Here is a 22,554-nt window from a genome sequence, read left to right as displayed (position 1 = left end):
AATAATTAGATATTTACCCTCTTTCAAATGATATAGAGGTTTTAAAAAGGGAAATGCGTTAATGAAGTCTATCCATTTATTTCTGCATGAATTTAAACAACTAAAAAAAAAAGATAAATATAGCTCATCCAGTCATATAAGAAATGGCTCTACAGCACCTCTAATAATGTTTTGATCACTAGGTTCCTTCCTGAGGTCTCACTGAGGATATGAAATAGATGCTGTCCCTATTTCCAGACCTCTTCCACATAGGGCTTCTTTTACAAAGGTGCGCTAGCGGTTTTAGCACATGCACTGGATTAGCGCGTGCTAGCTGAAAATCTACCGCCTGCTCTAAAAGGAGGTGGTAGCAGCTAGCGCGTGCGGCAATTTAGCGCATGCTATTCTGCACATTAAGGTCCTAGTGTGGCTTTGTAAAAGGAGCCCATAATTTATGGAGAGTTGTTACTGAACTTGAAGGAGACCTGTGTGATTGATCTATATCTGCTACTTTTTTATTTTGCTGTAGAGCAAAGTGAGAGCTAGGGCAAAACAGTTTAGATAAAGATGCAGGTAATAATTAGCAATGTATTAAAAATATTTTATTTTTATTTGCTTATAATGTCATTTGAAAGCTGCTTGATGTTAATACAACTTTGTTTTAAATTCTTTATTCATTTTAAATCATAATCAAGTGTACAATAAATTCTCCATTAAAATTTCAATATAACACTTGAAATTCTTAATCATATTATCAAGAACAAAAAATATACATCCCCACCCCCCACCCTTCTTAAAGTAACTAGAATTCTTGAATCATTTTAAAACATACAATAAGTGTACAGAATTACTTCCATTATAAATTCATTACAACATTTAAAATTCTTAATCAAGTCCTCTAAAACAACTTTAATTTAATTCTTTATAGTGTGTGTGGGGGGGTAACAACACCTACATCCACAGTAAAGTTAGAATAGGGTCATTAAATCCAGTGGGTACCTAGTATATATGACAGCCAGTGCTGATCATTTTTTAACAACCCCCTCCTCTATATAAAAAAGACATTTAAAAAAAAAATTCTTTATTCATTTTATAATTCACAAGTGTACAGTAAATATCAAACAATTAGAATACAATATCACTTGAAAATTTACCATATCATACAACCAAAAAGATATAACCCCCACCCCCTCCCACTTTCATATACAACAAAAATATACCACATAAATATAATATCTTATCATTCATATATATTATTAATAGAAATCCAACCCCCCCTCCCCCGATCCACATGTAAGAATTAAAAATTGGGAAAAGTGTAAATTATTCATTATAATAATTTAAAAATGGCCCCCTTAAATTTATTATAGTAACCTTTTTAAAATAGATATTTTAATCCATGAGTCACACAACAAGAGTGCACCTTAAACCCTGCAGTGAGCACTAGAACACCAACACACGCAATGTAAAACTAAACAAGCCAGATCCTGCACAATCAATTGATCCTGTACAGTTGATGCTAACAGAAAGCCATGTCCTTTTCATACACACAAATGCACCCTCGCACAATATGGAATAATCACAAACTAAAAATAGAACTATGTAGACAAAAGTTAAACTGAACCAAGAAATCAGACTCTGCATACAATGCAATACCACAGAAACAGTGACACATGCCCCTTAATACTGTGCAAAATATAAAGACAGTAGATGTAAATTTGAAAAAAACTGATACATAACAATCACCACTTTACAAATTAACAAATAGAAAGAAAATAAATAATGAGAAATAAAAAAAACCATTTTTTTGGACTAATCCATTTCAATTAGCTTTCAGAGGCCAAATCTTTCTTCAAGATAGTACAGCAGGGATGCCCATACTTTTTTGGCTTGTGAGCTACTTTTTAAAATGACCAAGTCAAAATGATCTAACAATAATAAAATTTTAAAAAGATAGAAAGCACACTGTACGCAGAAAAAATGTTAATTATCATTTGTATTCGGGGTTTTTTTCAGGCAGATGACTTTAAAATATTCAATATCACCTCAGTAACAACTATACAAAAATAGACAACTATACCCTCTCCCCTTTTACTAAACCGCAATAGCGGTTTTTAGTGCAGGGAGCTGCGCTGAATGCCCCGTGCTGCTCTCGACACTCATAGGCTCCCTGTGCTAAAACCCACTATCGCGGTTTAGTAAAAGGGGGCTCTAATGCAAAATATAGACAGCAAATATAAATTCTCAAAATGGACACATTTTGATCACTAAATTGAAAATAAAATCATTTTTCCTACCTTTTTGTCTGATGATTTCATGAGTCTCTGGTTGCACTTCCTTCTTCTGACTGTAAATCCAATATTTCTTTATTTCTGCCCCTCCCCTTTTCTGTCTGTCTCTCTTTCTTTCTCTCTCCTCCCTGCCTGCCTGTATTTCTTTCTCTTTCCCCCTGCCCCCCTCTTCTGCCTTTATTTCTCTCTCTCTCTCTCCCCCCCTGCCTGCCTGTCTTTCTTTCTCTCTCCCCTTGTCCCCCCAAGCCATCACGCCGATTTCTCTAATTCCCCGATTCTTGCCCTTCCCCCAAGCCACCATGCCAATTTCTCCCTGCTGCTTTCCCGAGCCAGGCCAGGCACGTACAAGTGCCGGACTCACAAGACTTCACCTCTGACGTCAATTCTAATGTTGGAGAGGAAGTTCCAGTCCAGCCAGGCAGCGATTGGAACGATGAGTGAGGTGATTAAAATTTGCAGATAACACTAAACTGTTCAAAGTTATTAAAACACATGCAGATTGTGAAAAATTGCAGGCAGACCTTAGGAAATTGGAAGACTGGGCGTCCAAATGGCAGATGAAATTTAATATGGACATATGCAAAGTGATGCACATTGAGAAGAATAACCTGAATCCTGAATCACAGTTACTGATTGCTAGGATACACTTTGGGGATTAGTGCCCAAGAAAAGGATCTGGGTGTCATTATAGACAATGCAATGAAATCTTCCATCCAATATGCGAAGGTGGCGGCCAAAAAAACAAATATGATGCTAGGAATTATTTTTAAAAGGATGGTTAACAAGACTAAGAATGTTATAATGCGACCTCATCTGGAGTATTGTGTTCAATTCTGGTCTCCTTATCTCAAGAAAGATATAGTGGCGCTAGAAAAGGTTCAAAGAGCGACCAGGATGGTAAAGAGGCTGGAACTCCTCTTGTATGAGGAAAGACTAAAACTTATTTCGGTTGTTAAGACATCCCCCTTGCCTTTTATTCATTTTTTTTTTTTTGCTTGTATCCCAAGGCGAGGGACTCTTCTGTTTGCCACCCTAGATATTGCCATTGCTTTGGTACATCACCTATCGTACAGACTCTGAAGTGGATGTAAGAGAATGGAAGATTCAATTCTTACCTTTGGTAATCTTTTGTTAATCCACGATGGAGTCTATATGGCCCGCCCTCTGTCTACTCTGATTCTTTCTATATTGCCTGCATTTTCTGCCTTAGATGTTTTTCCTTTCGGGCCTGAGTATCTTCCATCCAGCAGATGGGCCCTGTGGGGACTCATCCTGTATATATCAATGTCTAGACTAGCCATTGGCTACTTTCATGTTTGTGCTTGTTGCACACAGCAGGTTGGTTCTTATTGCTGCTATGTTCGTGCATGCCTTTATATTCTTATTTCCTGTTTCTTAATTGTTCTATTGTATTTTGCAGAACAGAACAGAATATTGTAGTGCTATGTTTGTGGGGATGTTCCCCTCTTCTGTGTATGCTTTGTTCCAGTGATGTTCAATTGCTCTGAGACAAGGGTTACCATATTTTTATACGGGAAACCCTGGGCACATAACCCTGCCCTATTCTGCCTCCAGCCCCACTCTGTTCTGCCCCAGCTCCGTCCAGTTCTGCATCTAGCCCCCCCCCCCCCGACAAAACCTCCTCTCTTCTTCCAGATGAGCTCCAGCTGCACCTGGAGGGCCTGGAGCATGTACAGATGTGTGTGACATCATCAACCGCACATGTTCAAAGGCCCTCCAGATGCAGTCAGAGCTTGTTGGGGCTTTCCAAAACTCGGACAAATGCCAGGTTTTGGAAAGTCTATCCGGGAGCCTGGATAGTCCTCTAAAAAGAGGACATGTTCGGGTTTTCCCGGATGTTTGATAAGCTTGCGAGAGTGCCCAAACTTCCCACATCATGCACTGGCAAAGTAGCAGCTGCAGAGACCCAGGCCGGACAAGTGCCTTATTCATTTCTTGATATATGACTCTGGGCCCAACACCCCGCGCCCCTTCAGAGCTAGTCCTGTTATGGACCGTACATATTTATGTTACATGTAGCCCACATAGTCCCAAATTATCTGAGAACAACAGAAATATATCTATAAATATGGGGGAGGGAAAAGTAGCGTTACCAGATTTTAGTTAAATAAAATCCAGATCCATAGCCCCACCCCCAGGCCTGCCCCGTAACGCTCATGTCATGCCGCAACCCTGCCCCCAGCCCTGCCCCCTAAACCCGTTCTCGTTTGTCAGGAGGGCATCTGTGAATGTTCGGATGTCCTCCTGACACGGTCCCAAAAAGAAGCATTTCAAAACCCAGACAAGGTGCTGGGTTTTGAAAAGCCGTCTGGATGCCCGGACATGCTTTCTAAAAAGAGGAGATGTGCAGGTAAATCTGGACGTCTGATAACCCTATCTGGGACTTAATTGTAGGGAGCTCTGTGTTCCTTTGCTATGTAGAAGAGCCAAAAGCAACAAGTGTGGCTTTCTGCAAGACCCGATTTGCGGGTACAGATTGAACTCCTTTTGCACAGACTCTGTTGTGGATTAACAGAAAAAAGATTACCAAAGGTAAGAACCTAATCTTCCAATGAATAAACCCTTTGCATTTCAGGCCCATTCTTTTTTAACTATTCTTTGCTGACATTCTGGTGTATTTTATTGTTTTGATTCTTTGTTGCTCTTGTTTTTTGCTATATGGTCACTAACTATAATATTTTTTATTCTTAAAAATGATGTTATTGTCCTGGATAGACTATGGAGCCTTGCTGATCATGCCTTGATTGCACGGTGTAACATGGAGGAGGCTGTGCGGAGTGTAGCTTTAAATGCTGATGGTTCACAGCTAGCTTTAGGGATGAAGGATGGCTCCTTTACTGTTCTTCGGGTCAGGTAAGTTGAAGTGGTCTTATAATACCAATTCTCTGTGCTGGTGTACCCTCTGAAATCTTTTCCTCCTTTATTCTTGAATAAGATTTGTGTGTTGTAAGACTTTATATTGTTTTATTTGGTTGTTATCCTTTGTGTTAAGCCAGCTAGTTGTATATTTATTGTGTCAAGCCCAACACTGCTGCTAACCTTGTCCCTTTTAAAAACCAGAAGAGAACATTTCCCAGGGTGAGAAAAGCTGACCAAAGCAATAGTTCAGACTCTTTGACAGACTTGGCTTCCTACCCTGATGTAGTTGGCCTAGAGCATGAACCTTTGCAGGATTCTGTAGTCTACAATGAGGATAAAACTACACTTCTCCCTCCATATTTGCAGGGGATGTGGGCGGACCATAGGCGTGAATATGGAAAAACCGCGAACAACTTTTTATGTTATTTGCGGTTTTTAGAAAACATAGTCATTTTTATGATTGAAACAGCGAATAACTTGGAGCAGGCAAGCAGCGATTCCCAGCGATTTTCTCCATGCATGCCGGGAAGAAGCCTTTCTCTCTATGGATGCTGGGAAGCAGCGTTTTTCTCAGTGCAAACTGAGAAGCAGGGAAGCAGCGATTTTGTGGGAGAAAGCATGGAAGCAGTGATTTTCAGAGTGAATGGTAAGCGATAAACTTTTTTATCGGTACAGTAAAAGAAAAAAGAACTTTTAATGATGATGATATTCGCGAATAAGCGAATCCGCAGATACAGAAACTGCGGATCTGCAGATACGGAAACCGTGGATACAGAGGGAGAAGTGTACCCTCAAGCAGAAGCAAAAACCTTACAGGGCTCCGCCCAGAAAGCAGAGGCAGTTATCTTTAATTAGGAACTGTGGCGATCTGTAGGGTGACCAGAGGGAGGAGCAAGAGAGAGCTAAGATCCGAAACTATACCACATAGGTTTGGGTGGGGCACATACAGACAAAGGAAAAAAGACACTGAAGAACAGGCAGAGGAGGAAAACCCACTGTGGAGAGTACCTAGGCCCAGATTCACTAAAGATAGTGATTCAATCGCTGGTGGCCGATTTTAAAACAGCGATAGATTCACTATCTTTTTTGCATGCAAATCATTTGCATGCAAACTCCCCACTCAATTGCTCAGTGAGTTGGGGCAGAGCCCTGACAATAGTTACAGGAGAAGCAGCCTTCTGTCATTGCTGCCAGTGCTTCTGCTGGTCTTTTTTTTTTTTTAATCGGGCAGATATTTTGCATGTATTACACACGCAAAATATCTGCCTGAATAAAAAAAACAACATAAAACCCCGCTCCCTCCCTCCCGAATCCCAAAAATATGCCCCCACCCCCCGCCGATGCCTGCTGCCATCGCCGCTTCAAAATTATGGCAGGAGGGATTCCCACTCCCTCCTACCATCGGGCCAACTACCCTCTCCCCCAAAAAAAACAAACAGCAGGAGGGATGCCCACTCCTTCCTGCCACCAGACGCCCCCTCCCAGTATCAGTAAGGGAGCAGGAGAGATGCTCAGTCCCTCCTGCTCCTATGCCTCCAGCGATGCATCTGGGCCTTAGGCCCCGCCCCGGTGCATCATGTGATGCACGGGGAGGGGCCTAAGGCCCTGATTGACTCAGGTGCCTTGGGCTCCTCCCTTGGGAGGGGCCTGAGGCACCTGAGCTAATCAGGAACTTCCTTAGTGAGTAGCCTGAGGAAGTGCCTGATTGCCGGGAGGAGGGGGGGGGCTTTTATATTTAATTGGGCAGATATTTTGTGTATGTAATAGGCGGTGGGCCGTTTAATGAATCGGGTTGGGGTCAGGGAACAATCGCAAATCCAGTAAAACTGGTTTTGCGATCATTGTTATTGAATCTATCCCCTAGAGCTAAGCAAGGTAATGTTGTGGAAATGTGAAGAACCTGCCCAGTTAAGCCAGGCAGAGCCTCTCAGCCATGAAGAATTAACGGAAATTTCTGAGCAGCTTCCTTTAGAAAGTGTGTTGGCTGAGGAAATGGATGTGATTTAAGCATTTGATGTTCTAATGACTGTTTTCCCTCTGAAAAGGAACTGTTTATTTGCTAAGGTGACTTTGGGGCTAAAATCATGCTTGATGGAATATAAAAGACCATTGAAATTATTCAGTATTAAGAACTGGATGGACTATTTTTGAGGTTTTTTTTTTTTCTTTAGCAGGATTTGCAGACTGCAGATGATTTTGGGGAGCCTGAGATCAGTGCTCAAAAGGAACTGTTTTGCTTTGCTTTGAAGTTAAAGTTTTTTCTGTTTGTTTTGCTGGTGCCCACAGTTAGGGGGAGAATCCGCTGTTCACCTAAGGGTGGGGTTTGTGGGTGCTTGTGAAAGCCCATTACTTAGGTGGATTCAGGAATTCTATCTCCCCAGCTCTCAGCTGGTGGCCAGCCTGATTGAGGACAAGCAGGCAAAGTGAATTTTATTAAGCATCAGTTGTGAACTGTGTTTTGACTACATTTTTGTTTTGAAGAAAGTTCTTGTGAAGAATACCTGGACTGTACCTGTAATAAGGCAAGGTTTGGGGTGGGGGAAGGGTGTGATGCCTAGCCTACCTAAGGAAATGTGTAGGAGTATATAAAAGGAGTTCTATATTTCTGTGACTCCAGGCTGCACTAAGACTAAATACTCTCTAGGTTTTCCCCCTTTTTGTTATTGGTCATTTTCTGCTTTGCTTTTTGGTAGTGCTTCTGGCCTAAGTTTTATTTAATGCTGGATTTGGCAACTGCCTATTACTAGCACCTCTATAGAACTGTCCTCCTTTAGGAAGCATGCTAGATCTGTGTGCTGTCCATTTGGATCCCTGCTTTAGGCCCTGTGCCCCATTGGGTGACAGTATACCTATTAATAAACCTTGAATATTGTGTCCCTTCTAGCAACTGCTGTCATAGTGTGAAGATGTCATTGGAACATGCTACTGCTGTGGCAGTATGCATTTGTAGCCAACTCTGTAAGAGAGTTTAAAAGATGAGAACTGACACTTCTCATATGTTAAAGCATCTTGCAGAGTTGATGAAGAAGCACACAGCCATGGGAGTAAAGACATATCTTTCCATTGCCTGGGTTTGGGGGCTGTAACAGGCCAGGGGCGGCTAATGCAGATGCTGGGAATGAGACAAAAGAGGGATTGAGGCTGCTGCTGGGCTCGTAGAGGGGCTGGGAATGGAAGAAAGGGTGCTTGAAAAAGGAGAGGGCTGATGCTGTGGCTTGGTGAAGGGGACTGATGTTGAACTGGGACTTAGGAAAGGCAAGCTGATACTGGGGTTAAGGTTTGGAAAATGGACTACTGCTGCCAGGGTTGAAGGGTACTGTTGTTGGACTTGGGTAAAGGGTGTGCTGATATAGTTGTTGGGGCTTAAAGAAGGGGAAAGGCAATGCTGTGGTGGGAGAAGTAGGGCTGGTACTCTAAAACTGTGTTTTGAGTTACTACACTTAATCTGGCACAAACATGGGAGGTGATTGTTCCATCTGTTGAACCCCAGAGAGGGAGAGATTGAGGTGCTTGAGAGGAGGGCTCCTGTGCCTGCTCAGAGGTGTTTATTTCATCAGCTGGGCCCCCGAGTGAGAGAGATCAAGGCATTTGGTTGGCAGTGGAATGTAACGTCATCCTCCGCCTTCGGAGCATCTGCATGAAGATGGAGGGCTCTGGTGGCAGCTCAGAGGTGACTGTTCTATCTGTTGGACTCCCGAGGGAGAGAGATCGAGGTACTTGAGAGGAGGAGTAGAATGCCGGTGTCTGCTCGGAAGTGTTTGTTCCTTCATCTGTCACCGTTAGAACATTTGCATAAAGAAAGAGAGTTCCAATGGTGTGTGACCATGAGACATGCTCTAATTGGCACACCACAAGGGGCACGCCAAGCCCCATGGAAGCCCTTTAGGAGCCCAGAAGGAGTCAGAGGAATTAGAATCTTGGACTTTTACCCTTTCTGAGGTACACTTTCTTTAATAATATATAATGGTGAAATGTAAAGGAAAGGTCAAGGGTACAAGTACCCCTAAACTAACTGGTCCTATGGACAAACATGTTCAGTTGATACTATCCTCTCCAGCTGTAGATGAAGTATCTGTCTCTGGTGCTTCTTTGAGTGAGGGAGGGTGTTCTACTTCTTCCCCTCCTTTAATTCATTTTGTTCCAATGAGGACATCTTCCTAAGGTGGTGCTGTCCCTAAAGAATCTACAGATTTATTAAATACACTTACTTCAACACAACCACATGCTGTCTGTGGTGTTCCAACAGCAGTGTTGTGTCCTAATTTTACCAAATCAATTGATCATTCTTAAGATATTACTTTAAAGGATATTTGGCATGTGGTGATTAGGACTGAAGAGTATATAAAATCTACTATTCCACAACTTTGTAGTTTCTCTCAGCAGACTGTTGACAAGTTTCAAGATGTGGTCTTACAAATCAAACTAATGCCACTAAACTGACAAATTTCTTCTACCAATAACAATTTTTTAAAAAAAATTCTTTAGTCATTTTACATCTTACAACAAGTGTATCGGAAAATAACATTCGAATTTATACAATATCACTTGATTATCATTTTTAACTTAAATTATAATATTTAAATCCTCCCTCCCAACCCTACTAATTCATATGTAGTTACATATATCATATAATATATTATATATAGTCTATCCTATTAATCTAAACATTTAATATCAAATCAGAAATCCCTCCCCCCCCCACACTTTGCAATTATACCTATTAGGGAAAAATGATATTCTAATCATTACTCATTACAATATTCTATCAATGACCTCCAAACCTCCTGAAAGTTATTAAAATTTCCTTTCTGCAAGGCTAACATTCTTTCCATCTTGTACATATGACATAATGAATTCCACCAAAAACTGTAATTTAATCTATTCCAGTTTTTCCAATTAAATGTAATCTGCTGAATGGCAACTCTTGTCATAATAAGTAATAGCCTATTATTCTTTGCAGAAATTTGACTTTTCTTCCTCATTAACATTCCAAATAATATAGTATCAAAGGATAAAGCCACAGGATTTTCCAACAAACAATTTATTTGGCCCCCAAATCGATTACCAAAAAGCCAAAATGAATGGACAATAGAACAATAAATGATCTAAAGTCCCTGCTTTGAGAAGACAATGCCAACACCTATTAGACTTAGAGCTATCTAATTTTTGTAAATGAACAGGGGTCCAGAAAGCTCGGTGCAACAGAAAAAACCAAGTTTGTGTCATAGATGCCGACAATGTACAACTCATCCTCCAAGACCAAATTCGTGGCCATTATCAATTATCAATTGGTTTCTTCAGCCTTTATTAAGAACAGTTTGCTGATCCATAGGCAAATAGAATTTCTAGAAAAACTGTATATGTTCTAGAACAGGGATCTCAAAGTCCCTCCTTGAGGGCCGCAATCCAGTTGGGTTTTCAGGATTTCCGCAATGAATAGGCATGAGATCTATGTGCATGCACTGCTTTCAATGCATATTCATTGGGGAAATCCTGAAAACCCGACTGGATTGCGGCCCTCGAGGAGGGACTTTGAGATCCCTGTTCTAGAACATTACATTTGAATTTTCCTATTTGTCATTTGTTGTCTCCTGAGATATTGCTAGGTAGATTTTAAAGGAGGTATTGCTTCTAGATAAAGTGGAAGAAATAAGTGTTTCTGAGTGTCATCATGTTTTTGTACCTCAATCAGGGGCAGTCGGAGAGGGTGAAGAGAAACATGCAAATTTGGAATCTCTAAATTTGACTAATTTCCTAGAATCCTCTCAAAAGGAAATTTCTACAAGGGCAACCCTTCAAGTTACCTTCCCAACTGACGAGGAGAAGATTCATGTACTGAAATTATATTTTGGAAGAAAGATGTTCAGTTTTGTAGTCCCCCTGTCTGGGTTTTACTGGTCATAGCTAGATCTACACAACTGTGTCAGAAAGAGTTTTGTTTCTTTCTTTTTTTTAAATTCTTTATTCATTTTTAAACTTTCATCAGGTGTACAAAAATTCATAATAAACACTTTTTTTTTGTAAATCTTTATTCATTTTCATTTGAATTTAAATTCTTTATTAATTTTTGTATGCTACAACAAGTGCATCAATTAACCTCATATGAACTTAAAGATACACACTTGATTAACTTTCATATAAGCATAAAGTTAAACATTTCATTACAAATTAATATTTTATAAAATTTTAAATATTATGTAAGAAATCTAAAATTTATATCATTCTTATTGAATATAATAATTCCCCACCCCTCCCTCCCTATTCAATAATACATAAAATCATCCTTACTGTGAAAACTATTCAAATACTCATGTATTATAAATAACAACAAGTAAAACCCACCCCTTTTCCCCCCTAATCAAATATCTTATCATGGGAAAAGTTAATCATTCATTACAAAAATCTGTTAATGATCCCCAGACTTTCTGAAATTTACTAATATAACCTTTTTGCGTTGCTATTGTGAGTTCCATTTTGTATATATGACATACAGAATTCCACCAGAAATTGTAGTTTAACCTGTCATACATTTTCCAATTGTATGTTATTTGTTGTATTGCTACTCCAGTTAAAATAAATAAAAGTTTGTTGTTATTTGACGAGATTTGACTCCTTGCTCTCATAGTTGTTCCAAATAAAATAGTATCATATGTCAAGGCTACCAGATTTTCTAACATCTTATTAATTTGAGGCCAAATTGATTTCCAGAATGATAAAATAAATGGACAATAGAATAAAAGATGATCTAATGTCCCAGCTTCAAGATGACAATGCCAACATCTATTAGATTTAGAGCTATCTATTTTTTGTAAACAAACAGAGGTCCAAAAAGCTCTATGCAAAAGAAAAAAACAAGTTTGTCGTGGCCATTGAGATGCATTAATTTGATGCTTTATCTCAATGCTCCAAATGTCTCTAAGACCATTTTTTGGTTTTTTATTTACAAATCCAGATATTACTTTATACCACTGTGCGGCTCTATGATCCATAGAATCCATCTGAAAGCATAAGAATTCCAAACTATGATAATTAATAAGATTTTTCCATTCAGGGAACCCTACCTGAATGTCCTGCTTCAATTGCAACCATCTAAAATATTGCGATTTATTAAGACTAAACTTATGTTGCAATTGTGAAAACTCCAGCAGCTTACCATTTTTTATTACATCTTCCAAAGTACGGATACCTGCCAACATCCAGTGCTTCCAGATGATTTTAAAACTGCCAATTTTGATCTTGGGATTTAACCAAATCGTTTGAGTTGTTGATTTACTTATCGGAATAGGAGTTAGATTACTTATATACCTTAAAGTTTTCCAAGTATCCATAAATATTTTATGCTCTTTATATAACCTTCTGAAATCACGGGGGTAATACTAGTAAAAACTAGAAGAAGTCAGAAAATGCTTTAGTCAAAAATATGAACTGACTTCACTTTGCAATAGTAACCTATCTATGGTGTGATCAAGATTTTTCCAGATTACTCAGAGGCATGAAACTCTACAAGGAAGGGATATACCCCCCAGGATGAAACAGAGTTCACCTTCCAATCATTGTAACTGTTTCAATAGAGATCACACTTCAAGTTAGGATACAGAAAGTGATAAATAAAGAATGTATCACAATCTTTCAAATGCTTCAATGTGTCATGGTTTTCTTTTCTTCATGAACTATATTAAATTAACATCACTGAAACTGGATAAGTTATAAACTGATAACTTAGCTTTATGAAGGGTTTGGGGTCCCAACGTGGCCCCGTTTCGCTTTCTTCCTCAGGAGACCCAATCATAAATTTGATAAAAGTCCTTTAAAACTTTAAATAGTATTAGAGTTGGCGATGTATACTTGCTCCTACAAAACAAAAAATAACATAAAGTCGGGTGTGAGAGAAAATGCCACAACCCACACCACGACTGATCTCCTAATAGCTTATAAGGCTAAAACTACGGGAGGAACTTTACAATGTACATACCGCTGCTGGAAAATGCTCTCACTTCACAAAGTTATTTTCAAACTGCCAGGAAGAACACAGCGACACCTTCCCGGTTTAAATACAGAAAGGAGGACTCCTGACGCCATGAGCGAGTGAGGACGCGTTCCCGCTCAGCTCCGAGTCCCCGTCTCTGCCCCCGCACATACCGCCGACATTAGGACCGCCCGAGAGCGAAGACTGCCTAGCAACAAACGCTAGACCACATGGAACGGTATTTAACCCGTTCCCAGGAGGCGGCACGCGCGAAACCAGCGCGAAAAGACAGAGAGCGTGCAAGTCCCGGGGCGGGCAAGATGGCGGCCGCATCCGGAACGGCGGTCACGGAGTTCTCGGCTGGGGCCCTGCTGGAATTGAGGCGGCGGTGGCGCAGGTCCTGGGCCCCCAGATAGAAGCCCTAACAACCCAAATGACCAGGCTTGAACAGCTTATGTCGGACACGACGGCCAGAACGACCGAATTGGAGCACCAGGTGTCGGCAGCAGAAGACACCCTAAACTCACACGAAATGGATCTCTCGGCCCTGCAAGAGACGGTTCAGTTACAAGCTGCTAAAATAGATGATCTAGAGAACCGTTCTCGCCGAGGGAACCTGCGCCTTATGGGTGTGCCCGAAACTATACCCGACAATCAATTAACTGCAGAGCTGGAGGGCTGGCTGGAGCTGGAATTCCCAGACACAACATCTCTGGGCCCACTGTGCCTGGAAAGAGCACATCGCCTCGGCCCCCGTCCGACTAGGGACTCCAGGCCCAGGGTGGTGATCGTGAAAATCCTCAACTACAGACACAAACTGGAGATCCTGCGACAGTACCGCACTAAACGCGACGCAGTGAAGTTCAGAGGCTCTGCAATACGGATAAGCCAGGATTATTCAGCAGCTCTCACCGAACGCAGAAAAGCCTTCTACCCACTGTGTGCCAAGCTGGAGGAAAACAAGCATCGTTTTCAATTTATATACCCAGTGGTCTTGAAGATTCATCATGAGGGCTCCTGGCACGTGTTCACTGAGGCCTTGGCAGCCGCAGACTATATAAACAAGACTGTACAACTAACATCAGAACCGACATAGGAACGGACGGAGTGGCAACGCTTCCTGTACCAGACGGTGGTTCCAGCAATCGTAATGTTGAATAATACAGACTAGATGAAAGTTTGACATGATGGGGGCACAATTGTTACACTGTTTGCGGGGGTAGGGGTGGGGTCTTGTGAGGCGCCATTTTCGGACCCTCCACATATTCCTTCGGGGATATGGATTTTGGGTATTCTGGGGGTAAGGGGGGGAGGGAGCAGAAGTGTGGGGAACAGCCTATTGAAATGTTATTGGGGAAGTGGTACATTCATTTCTGCCTGTTTACCAGATACTACAGGGACATTATCATTCACCTAGGTGAGGCTGGGCGCCTGGGTGTAGAATACTCGCAGCTGGATGGATCAAGCTGTTGGTGTTTTGACCCTGGGTGATCACTCTCTCCGTATTCTGTCATGGAATGTGTCGGGGATTTCATCACCAATTAAGCGTACAAAGCTCTTGAGACAGATAAAGCACCATAGGGCTGATCTGGCGTGCCTCCAGGAGACCAAATTGACCCGGGAAGAACATCAAAAATTGCAAAGGGGCTGGGTGGGTTCTGTCTATTCGGCTTCTACCTCCGGGAAAAGAGCCGGGATATGTCTGCTGATACGTAAGGGTCTACACTGCTCTGTAACGTTACTTTCTGAGGATCCTGAGGGTAGATACTTACTCATAAAGATATCAATGCAGGGTACGGACTTCCAGCTGCTGATTGTATATGGACCAAACACGTACTCTCAAATATTTTTTGATAAATTAGTATCCCTGGGCTTGCAGGACCCCTCACTGCCTTTGATAATAGCTGGGGACCTTAACCAGGTACTGGACACCTCTTTAGATCGTTCCGGCTCCCAATCATCGACGGTGCCAAATTTAAACAAGGGTATTCCCTTTCTTTGCCAATCACTAGGTTTGGTGGACCCGTGGAGACTGCTTCACCCAACAGAGCGAGACTATACCCATCAATCGCGAGTACATGGTTCATATTCACGCATAGACTATGTACTGGTCTCAGAGTCTTGGTTTGTCAGAGTCTCTGCAGCTACTATAGGCCCAATGGAGGTGTCAGACCACTGTCCCATTTGGATAGACTTGGGTTGGGGACAACCACCCCTAGGAACCCGCCGGTGGAGATTCCCATCCTACCTTCATGAGGACCCGGACTTTGGGGCCTACCTCCGAGCACGCTGGGAAGACTTCTTACTGACTAATGCACAACATCGCACAGAACCATGTTTATTTTGGGAAACCGCGAAATCGGTCCTCAGGGGAGACATCATAGCTTACATTGCGGCAAGAAATAAACGCATAGCAGCTAGTATTATAAGCTTGGAAGGAAAATGCTCAGCCTTGAAGGCGGAGTTTCTGAGTTCCCCTACTAATGCTCTGAGGGACGAACTCCATGTAGCCCAAGTAGCTCTCAATACACTAATACATGACCGTATTAAACGCTCTATCATCTACCGTAAATATAAATTTCATAGGTACGGAAACAAACCAGGCCGGATGCTTGCCTCTTTAACAAAGAATTGGCAAGACTCCAGATATATTCCAAAAGTTAGACATGGTTCCAATACTTATCACACCTCACCGACGGACATTGCGGACACGTTCTACCAGCACTTATCGAAATTTTATGCGACACCCAGACCATATTCAGGCCCCGATGTACTAGACTACTTAACTGATGCCGGCCTGCCCTGCTTCACTGAACATCAACGAGAAGCTCTGAACAGACCATTGCAGGGCCAAGAGATCCAGAGAGCCATTAAGACCTTGCGTTCCTGCACAGCCCCGGGCCCAGACGGGTTCTCGGCGGAATTCTATAAAATGCTGTCACCTCAGCTCTGTGAATCACTGATGTCTTACTATGAGGAGGTGTCGGACACTGGAGCTTTCCCGGCTTATGCTAACTCGGCCACCATTACATTGATCCCTAAACCGAATAAATCCAGGGAGGAGGTTGACTCCTATAGGCCTATATCCCTGCTTAATGTGGACATAAAAATCCTATCCCGATTATTGGCAAATCGACTGACTCCGCTTCTCTCACATATCATATCCTCGGCACAGGTAGGCTTTGTTCAGGGTCGCCATTCTGTCCTCAACGTACGACGTACTCTTTTAGCAATGGCTAGGACGCAGGAATCGCGCGTTGGGGGCATTTTGGTGAGCCTGGATGCGGCCAAAGCATTCGATCAGGTCCTCTGGCCCTACTTGTTTTCAGTTCTTGAATATGTAGGTATAGGCGGACATTTTCTAGCAGCATTGCGAGCACTGTACACAACCCCCACGGCATCCATATTGGTAAATGGAGTCTTCACACCGTCCTTTGAGGTGGGCAGGGGGGCACGCCAGGGTTGCCCTTTGTCGCCATTACTATTTATACTATACCTTGAACCTCTCCTTAGAACGATTCAAAGAGACGACATCTTAGTTGGATTAAAAGAAGGAGCATCCCAATTGCGAGTATTAGCATTTGCTGACGACATCTTGCTGACCCTGGCGTGCCCCCAGCAATCCCTGCCTAGAGCTCTTGAATTATTGGACGAGTTCCATATATTCTCCGGCCTAATCCTAAACAAGCAGAAGTCCCTAGTCATGCCCTTGCAAGACGAAGTCCGAATCTCCTGGCAGGGGCCCTTTCAGTTGGAATGGGCATCAAAGTCCTTGCGTTATCTGGGGATATGGATCCCGCAAGACCTAACTCAATTATACAAGCTTAATGTACTCCCCCGGCTCCAGCAAACGGGACAAAGATTACGAGCCTGGCGCTCTTACCCTTTATCTCTATTGGGTCGAATAGCTCTATACAACATGATGATTATTCCCCAATGGTTGTATTTGCTTCAGACACTACCCTTATTGTTACAACAACGTCACCTCTGCACCCTTCACAGATCACTAAATGCGTATTTGTGGGGAGGTAGACGTGCACGTATACCCCTCCGTACACTTTTCTTACCTGCATCCCAGGGAGGTCTCGGACTATTACATCTAGGGAGAATGAATATGGCATGCCAACTCCGACATATTAATGATTGGCTCTGTAGGACCTCTCATTTTTCAGTGGCTGAGATCGAATGCCTTGCATTTAACCCCTATCATTGCAGCTATTTACTGCATACTACCATATTACCGGTGCGTATACAACATTATGGGGAGTTATTACTAGTTCCGTTGAGGAAAACCTGGAAGAAGCTATGTAAACAATTGCACATCAGACCGGATGTGACACCATATTTGCCAATACATGGCAATGCTGCTTTTGCTCCTGGAATAGGTCTGGGGGCCCCCTCTAGGTGGGCCCAGGGAGGGGTGTTTTATCTGTCTCAGGTATTAAACGCGGATGGAACCCTGCACTCATTCCAGCAATTGATAGAGGCACATACTTTAACTGCTAATGATTGGTTGAGTTATGGTCAACTATTGTACTATGTGAACTCCTTACCCAGATTGGCCTTATCGGACACTGTTCAAGACACATTATCTGAAGCCCTCTGCTTAACAACGCAGGATCCCACCCCGCTTAGTGTTTATCATCGTTACCTGCAGGGGTTGGCGGGGGAACTTGACTATAGAACTCTGGCCGAATCCTGGTCCTTGGACTTACAAACCACAATCACTGAATCCATGCTACAGAGGAGCTTTAAATTGGGAAAAGGTATCCTGGTGGCAGCCACCGAACGGGAACGGTACTATAAATTTTTGGTTCGCGCTTACATGGCGCCCATTAGAGCCTACCAAGCCCGCATCAGCACTTCAGCTAGATGCCCTAGATGTGCGGCGGTCGGAGCAACCCTTGGACACATGTTCTGGTTATGCCCTGGAATTCAAGCCTACTGGCGGCGCATAGGGCTCATCATACAGTCACTATGGAACTGCTCCTGGACACAGACGTCGACTTTCCTCTTCACATTGAAATTCTCACTGAACCCAATTAGGCCTGGAGTAAAGGCATTTGTCCAAAGGGCGATCTTGGTGGGCATAAAGACCATTTTGCAATGCTGGTTGTCACCTCAGACGCCCACAGTCTCACATTGGCGGACCCAGATGATTTATTGGGCTGGTTATGAAAGACAAGATGTTCTGGACATGCATTCCAAAAAAGGGGTGCTATTTCTCCATTGTTGGAGACCATTTTGTTCCACTTTGTCTCCTGTAGCGAAAGCTCGTTTGTTGGAGTGAATTCACACAGGCATGTATGATATGGGCTGTTCCCTTTGGGGGGGTGGGGGGGTGGGTGGGAAGGGGTGGGTATGTTTTTCTGTATTGCTTTATGTATGACTTGTACTTAAGGTCGGTTGATCATTGACGATAATAAATACAGAAAAATGGGGGAGGAGATTCACGATGCTGAACGTAAAAACGTGACTAATGTGACATCATCAAATGGCTGATGCATAAGAACATAAGAACATAAGCAATGCCTCTGCTGGGTCAGACCTGAGGTCCATCATGCCCAGCAGTCCGCTCACGCGGCGGCCCAACAGGTCCAGGACCTGTGCAGTAATCCTCTATTTATACCCCTCTATCCCCTTTTCCAGCAGGAAATTGTCCAATCCTTTCTTAAACCCCTGTACTGTACTCTGCCCTATTACTCCCTCTGGAAGCGCATTCCAGGTGTCCACCACTCGTTGGGTAAAGAAGAACTTCCTAGCATTCGTTTTAAATCTGTCCCCTTTCAACTTTTCCAAGTGTCCTCTTGTTCTTTTATTTTTCGAAAGTTTGAAGAATCTGTCCTTCTCTACTCTCTCTATGCCCTTCATGATCTTATAAGTCTCTATCATATCCCCTCTAAGTCTCCTCTTCTCCAGGGAAAAGAGACCCAGTTTCTCCAATCTCTCAGCGTATGAGAGGTTTTCCATCCCTTTTATCAAGCGTGTCGCTCTCCTCTGAACCCTCTCGAGTAACGCCATATCCTTCCTAAGGTACGGAGACCAATATTGGACGCAGTATTCCAGATGCGGGCGCACCATCGCCCGATACAATGGCAGGATAACTTCTTTTGTCCTTGTTGTAATACCCTTCTTGATTATGCCTAGCATTCTATTTGCTTTCTTAGCGGCTGTTGCGCACTGTGCCGTCGGCTTCATTGTCATGTCCACCATTACCCCCAAGTCCCTTTCTTGGTTGCTCTCATTCAATAATATCCCTCCCATCGTATAGTTGTACCTCGGGTTTCTGTTTCCAACATGCAATACTTTACATTTCTCAACGTTGAACTTCATCTGCCATCTCGCCGCCCATTCCCCCAATTTGTTCAAGTCCCTTTGCAATTCTTCGCATTCCTCTTTAGTCCCAGCTCCACTAAATAGTTTTGTATCGTCCGCAAATTTTATTATCTCACACTTCGTGCCTGTTTCTAGATCATTTATGAATATATTAAATAGCAGCGGCCCGAGCACTGAGCCCTGCGGAACACCACTCGTGACCCCCATCCAGTCCGAGTAGTGGCCCTTCACCCCTACCCTCTGTTTCCTACCCGCCAACCAGTTTCTGATCCATCTATGTACGTCTCCGTCCACTCCATGGTTCTTCAGTTTCCGGAGTAGACGTTCGTGAGGCACCTTGTCAAAGGCTTTTTGGAAATCAAGGTATATGATGTCTATGGGGTCTCCTCTGTCCATCCGTTTGTTAATTCCTTCGAAGAAGTGCAATAAGTTCGTTAGGCACGATCTCCCCCTGCAGAAACCATGTTGGGTTGTTTTCAAAAGTTCGTTTCTTTCCAGATGTTCATCGATGTGTTCTTTAATCAGTGCTTCCGTCAGTTTCCCCGGAACCGAAGTCAAACTCACTGGTCTGTAGTTTCCCGGGTCACCTCTTGATCCCTTTTTAAAGATGGGCGTGACATTGGCTATCTTCCAATCCTCCGGGATCATGCCTGTTTTCAAGGATAGGTTGCAAATTTGCTGCAGTAGTTCCGCTATCTCCTCCTTTAATTCCTTCAGAACCCTGGGATGGATTCCGTCCGGACCCGGGGATTTGTCAGTTTTAAGTTTTTCTATCTGCCTGTGTACATCATCAAGGCTCACTTCCATGGATGTTAATTTTTCTGCTTGATTTCCATTGAATATTTGTTCAGGTTCCGGTATGTTGGTTGTGTCTTCGTTTGTAAATACAGACGAGAAGAACATGTTGAGTCTTTCTGCGACTTCTTTCTCCTCCTTCACCGCTCCCTTCCTGTCTCCTTCGTCCAGCGGTCCTACCTCCTCCCTAGCTGGCTGTTTCCCTTTAACATATCTGAAGAACGGTTTGAAATTTCGTGCCTCCCTGGCTAGCCTCTCTTCATACTCTCTTTTGGCTTTTCGAACCACACGGTGACATTCTTTTTGATACTTCCTGTGCTCCTTCTGGTTCCCTTCAGTTTTGTCCTTTTTCCATTCCCTGAATGAATTTTTCTTATTGCCTATCGCTTCCTTCACTATTTTAGTCATCCATACTGGGTCTTTTGTTCGACCCTTTTTGCACCCCTTTCTGAATCTGGGGATGTGCAGATTTTGTGCCTCGCTCACTGTGTCTTTGAAAAAAGACCAGGCATGTTCTACTGTTTGCCATTTTTTGGAAGTGTTCCTAAGTTTCTTCCTTACCAATTCCCTCATTGCTTCATAGTTTCCTTTCCTGAAGTTGAAAGATGTCGCTATGGTTCTCTTTCCGTTCGGTATGCCTACTTCAACCTTGAACTTGATCATATTATGATCACTGTTTCCCAACGGTCCCACTACTTCCACTTCCTTTGCAGGTCCCCTTAGTCCATTTAGGATTAAATCCAGAGTGGCATTTCCTCTCGTCGGTTCTCTAACAAGCTGCTCCATGAAGCAATCTTGTATAGCCTCCAGGAATTCTGTCTCCCTAGCGCATCTTGAGCTTCCAAGACTCCAGTCTATCCCAGGATAGTTGAAGTCTCCCATAACAACTGTGTAACCACTTTTGCATTCTCGCTTCATCTCGGCATCCATTTCTTTATCGCTATCTCCGGTTTGCACTGTCATGAAAATGTAAATATAATCTTATAATGAATAATGGGCTTAGAGCAGGGATCTCAAAGTCCCTCCTTGAGGGCCGCAATCCAGTCGGGTTTTCAGGATTTCCCCAATGACTATGCATGAGATCTATGTGCATGTACTGCTTTCAATGCATAGTCATTGGGGAAATCCTGAAAACCCGACTGGATTGCGGCCCTCAAGGAGAGACTTTGAGATCCCTGCTCTAAGCCCATTATTCATTATAAGATTATAAACCCTCCAATTGAAACCTCCCCCCACCCAACACTATTACTAATAACTGGAAAGATCAGAAAGAGTTTCTGAAATTGAAAGACAGGGTAATTGCTCTAGGCGGAATTTTCTTCCTACAATTTCCCTTTAAATGTGTGGTAACACTGAATTCTATGCGACTTATTAATTTTGATCCTACCCAGCTTCAGAGAAGACTTATTGTTAAAGAAGGATCTGTCAAGGGGTAAATGAAAGTAGATACAGATATAATTTAGTAAGATTTGAGGAAAGTTGTGAGGATAGTCTTAATTGTATTTCTTTGAGAATTTCTTGTTGCAATCACCTCTCATTGATATGGACTGTTATTTCTTGTATTTCATTTGTGTGAAATTTGTATATTTATAAATGCAATTTAAAAAATGCCATAAACCTTTTTTTTAATTGTAAATATTCAAAAAACTCCTGTTTTTCTTACTCTTGGAAACATAGCAACATAGTAGATGACAGCAGAAAAAGACCTGAATGGTCCATCCAGTCTGCCCAACCTGATTCAATTACAATTTTTTTATTTTTTCTTCTTAGCTATTTCTAGGCAAGAATCCAAAGCTCTACCCGGTACTGTGCTTGGGTTCCAACTGCTGAAATCTCTGTTAAGACTTACTCCAGCCCATCTACACCCTCCCAGCCATTGAAGCCCTCCCCAGCCCATCCTCCACCAAACGGCCATATACAGACACAGACCATGCAAGTCTGCCCAATACTGGCCTTAGTTCAATATTTAATATTATTTTCTGATTCTAAATCCTCTGTGTTCATCCCACGCTTCTTTGAACTCAGTCACAGTTTTACTCTCCACCACCTCTCTCGGGAGCGCATTCCAGGCATCCACTACCCTCTTCGTAAAGTAGAATTTCCTAACATTGCCCCTGAATCTACCACCCCTCAACCTCAAATTATGTCCTCTGGTTTTACCATTTTCCTTTTTCTGGAAAAGATTTTGTTCTACGTTAATACCCTTCAAGTATTTGAACATCTGAATCATATCTCCCCTGTCTCGCCTTTCCTCTAGGGTATACATATTCAGGGTTTCCAGTCTCTCCTTATACGTCTTCTGGCGCA

General features: G+C 42.6%; 1 protein-coding gene across 2 annotated transcripts in view; it reads left to right on the top strand.

Annotated features, from left to right (window-relative positions):
• EML6 (EMAP like 6) overlaps nucleotides 1-22,554 on the top strand; it is a 523,485-nt gene that overhangs the window by 89,501 nt on the left and 411,430 nt on the right. For both annotated transcript variants that reach the window (XM_033938328.1, XM_033938329.1), the window contains exon 8: nucleotides 5,007-5,144. In XM_033938328.1, coding sequence (XP_033794219.1) covers nucleotides 5,007-5,144 — 138 coding nt within the window. The remainder of the gene's footprint in view (nucleotides 1-5,006; nucleotides 5,145-22,554) is intronic.

This window comes from Geotrypetes seraphini, chromosome 3 (genome assembly GCF_902459505.1).
Source record: "Geotrypetes seraphini chromosome 3, aGeoSer1.1, whole genome shotgun sequence".
NCBI lineage: Eukaryota > Metazoa > Chordata > Amphibia > Gymnophiona > Dermophiidae > Geotrypetes > Geotrypetes seraphini.
The sequence above is the reverse complement of the archived record's forward strand: the minus strand, read 5'-3'. Positions and strand labels throughout refer to the sequence as shown.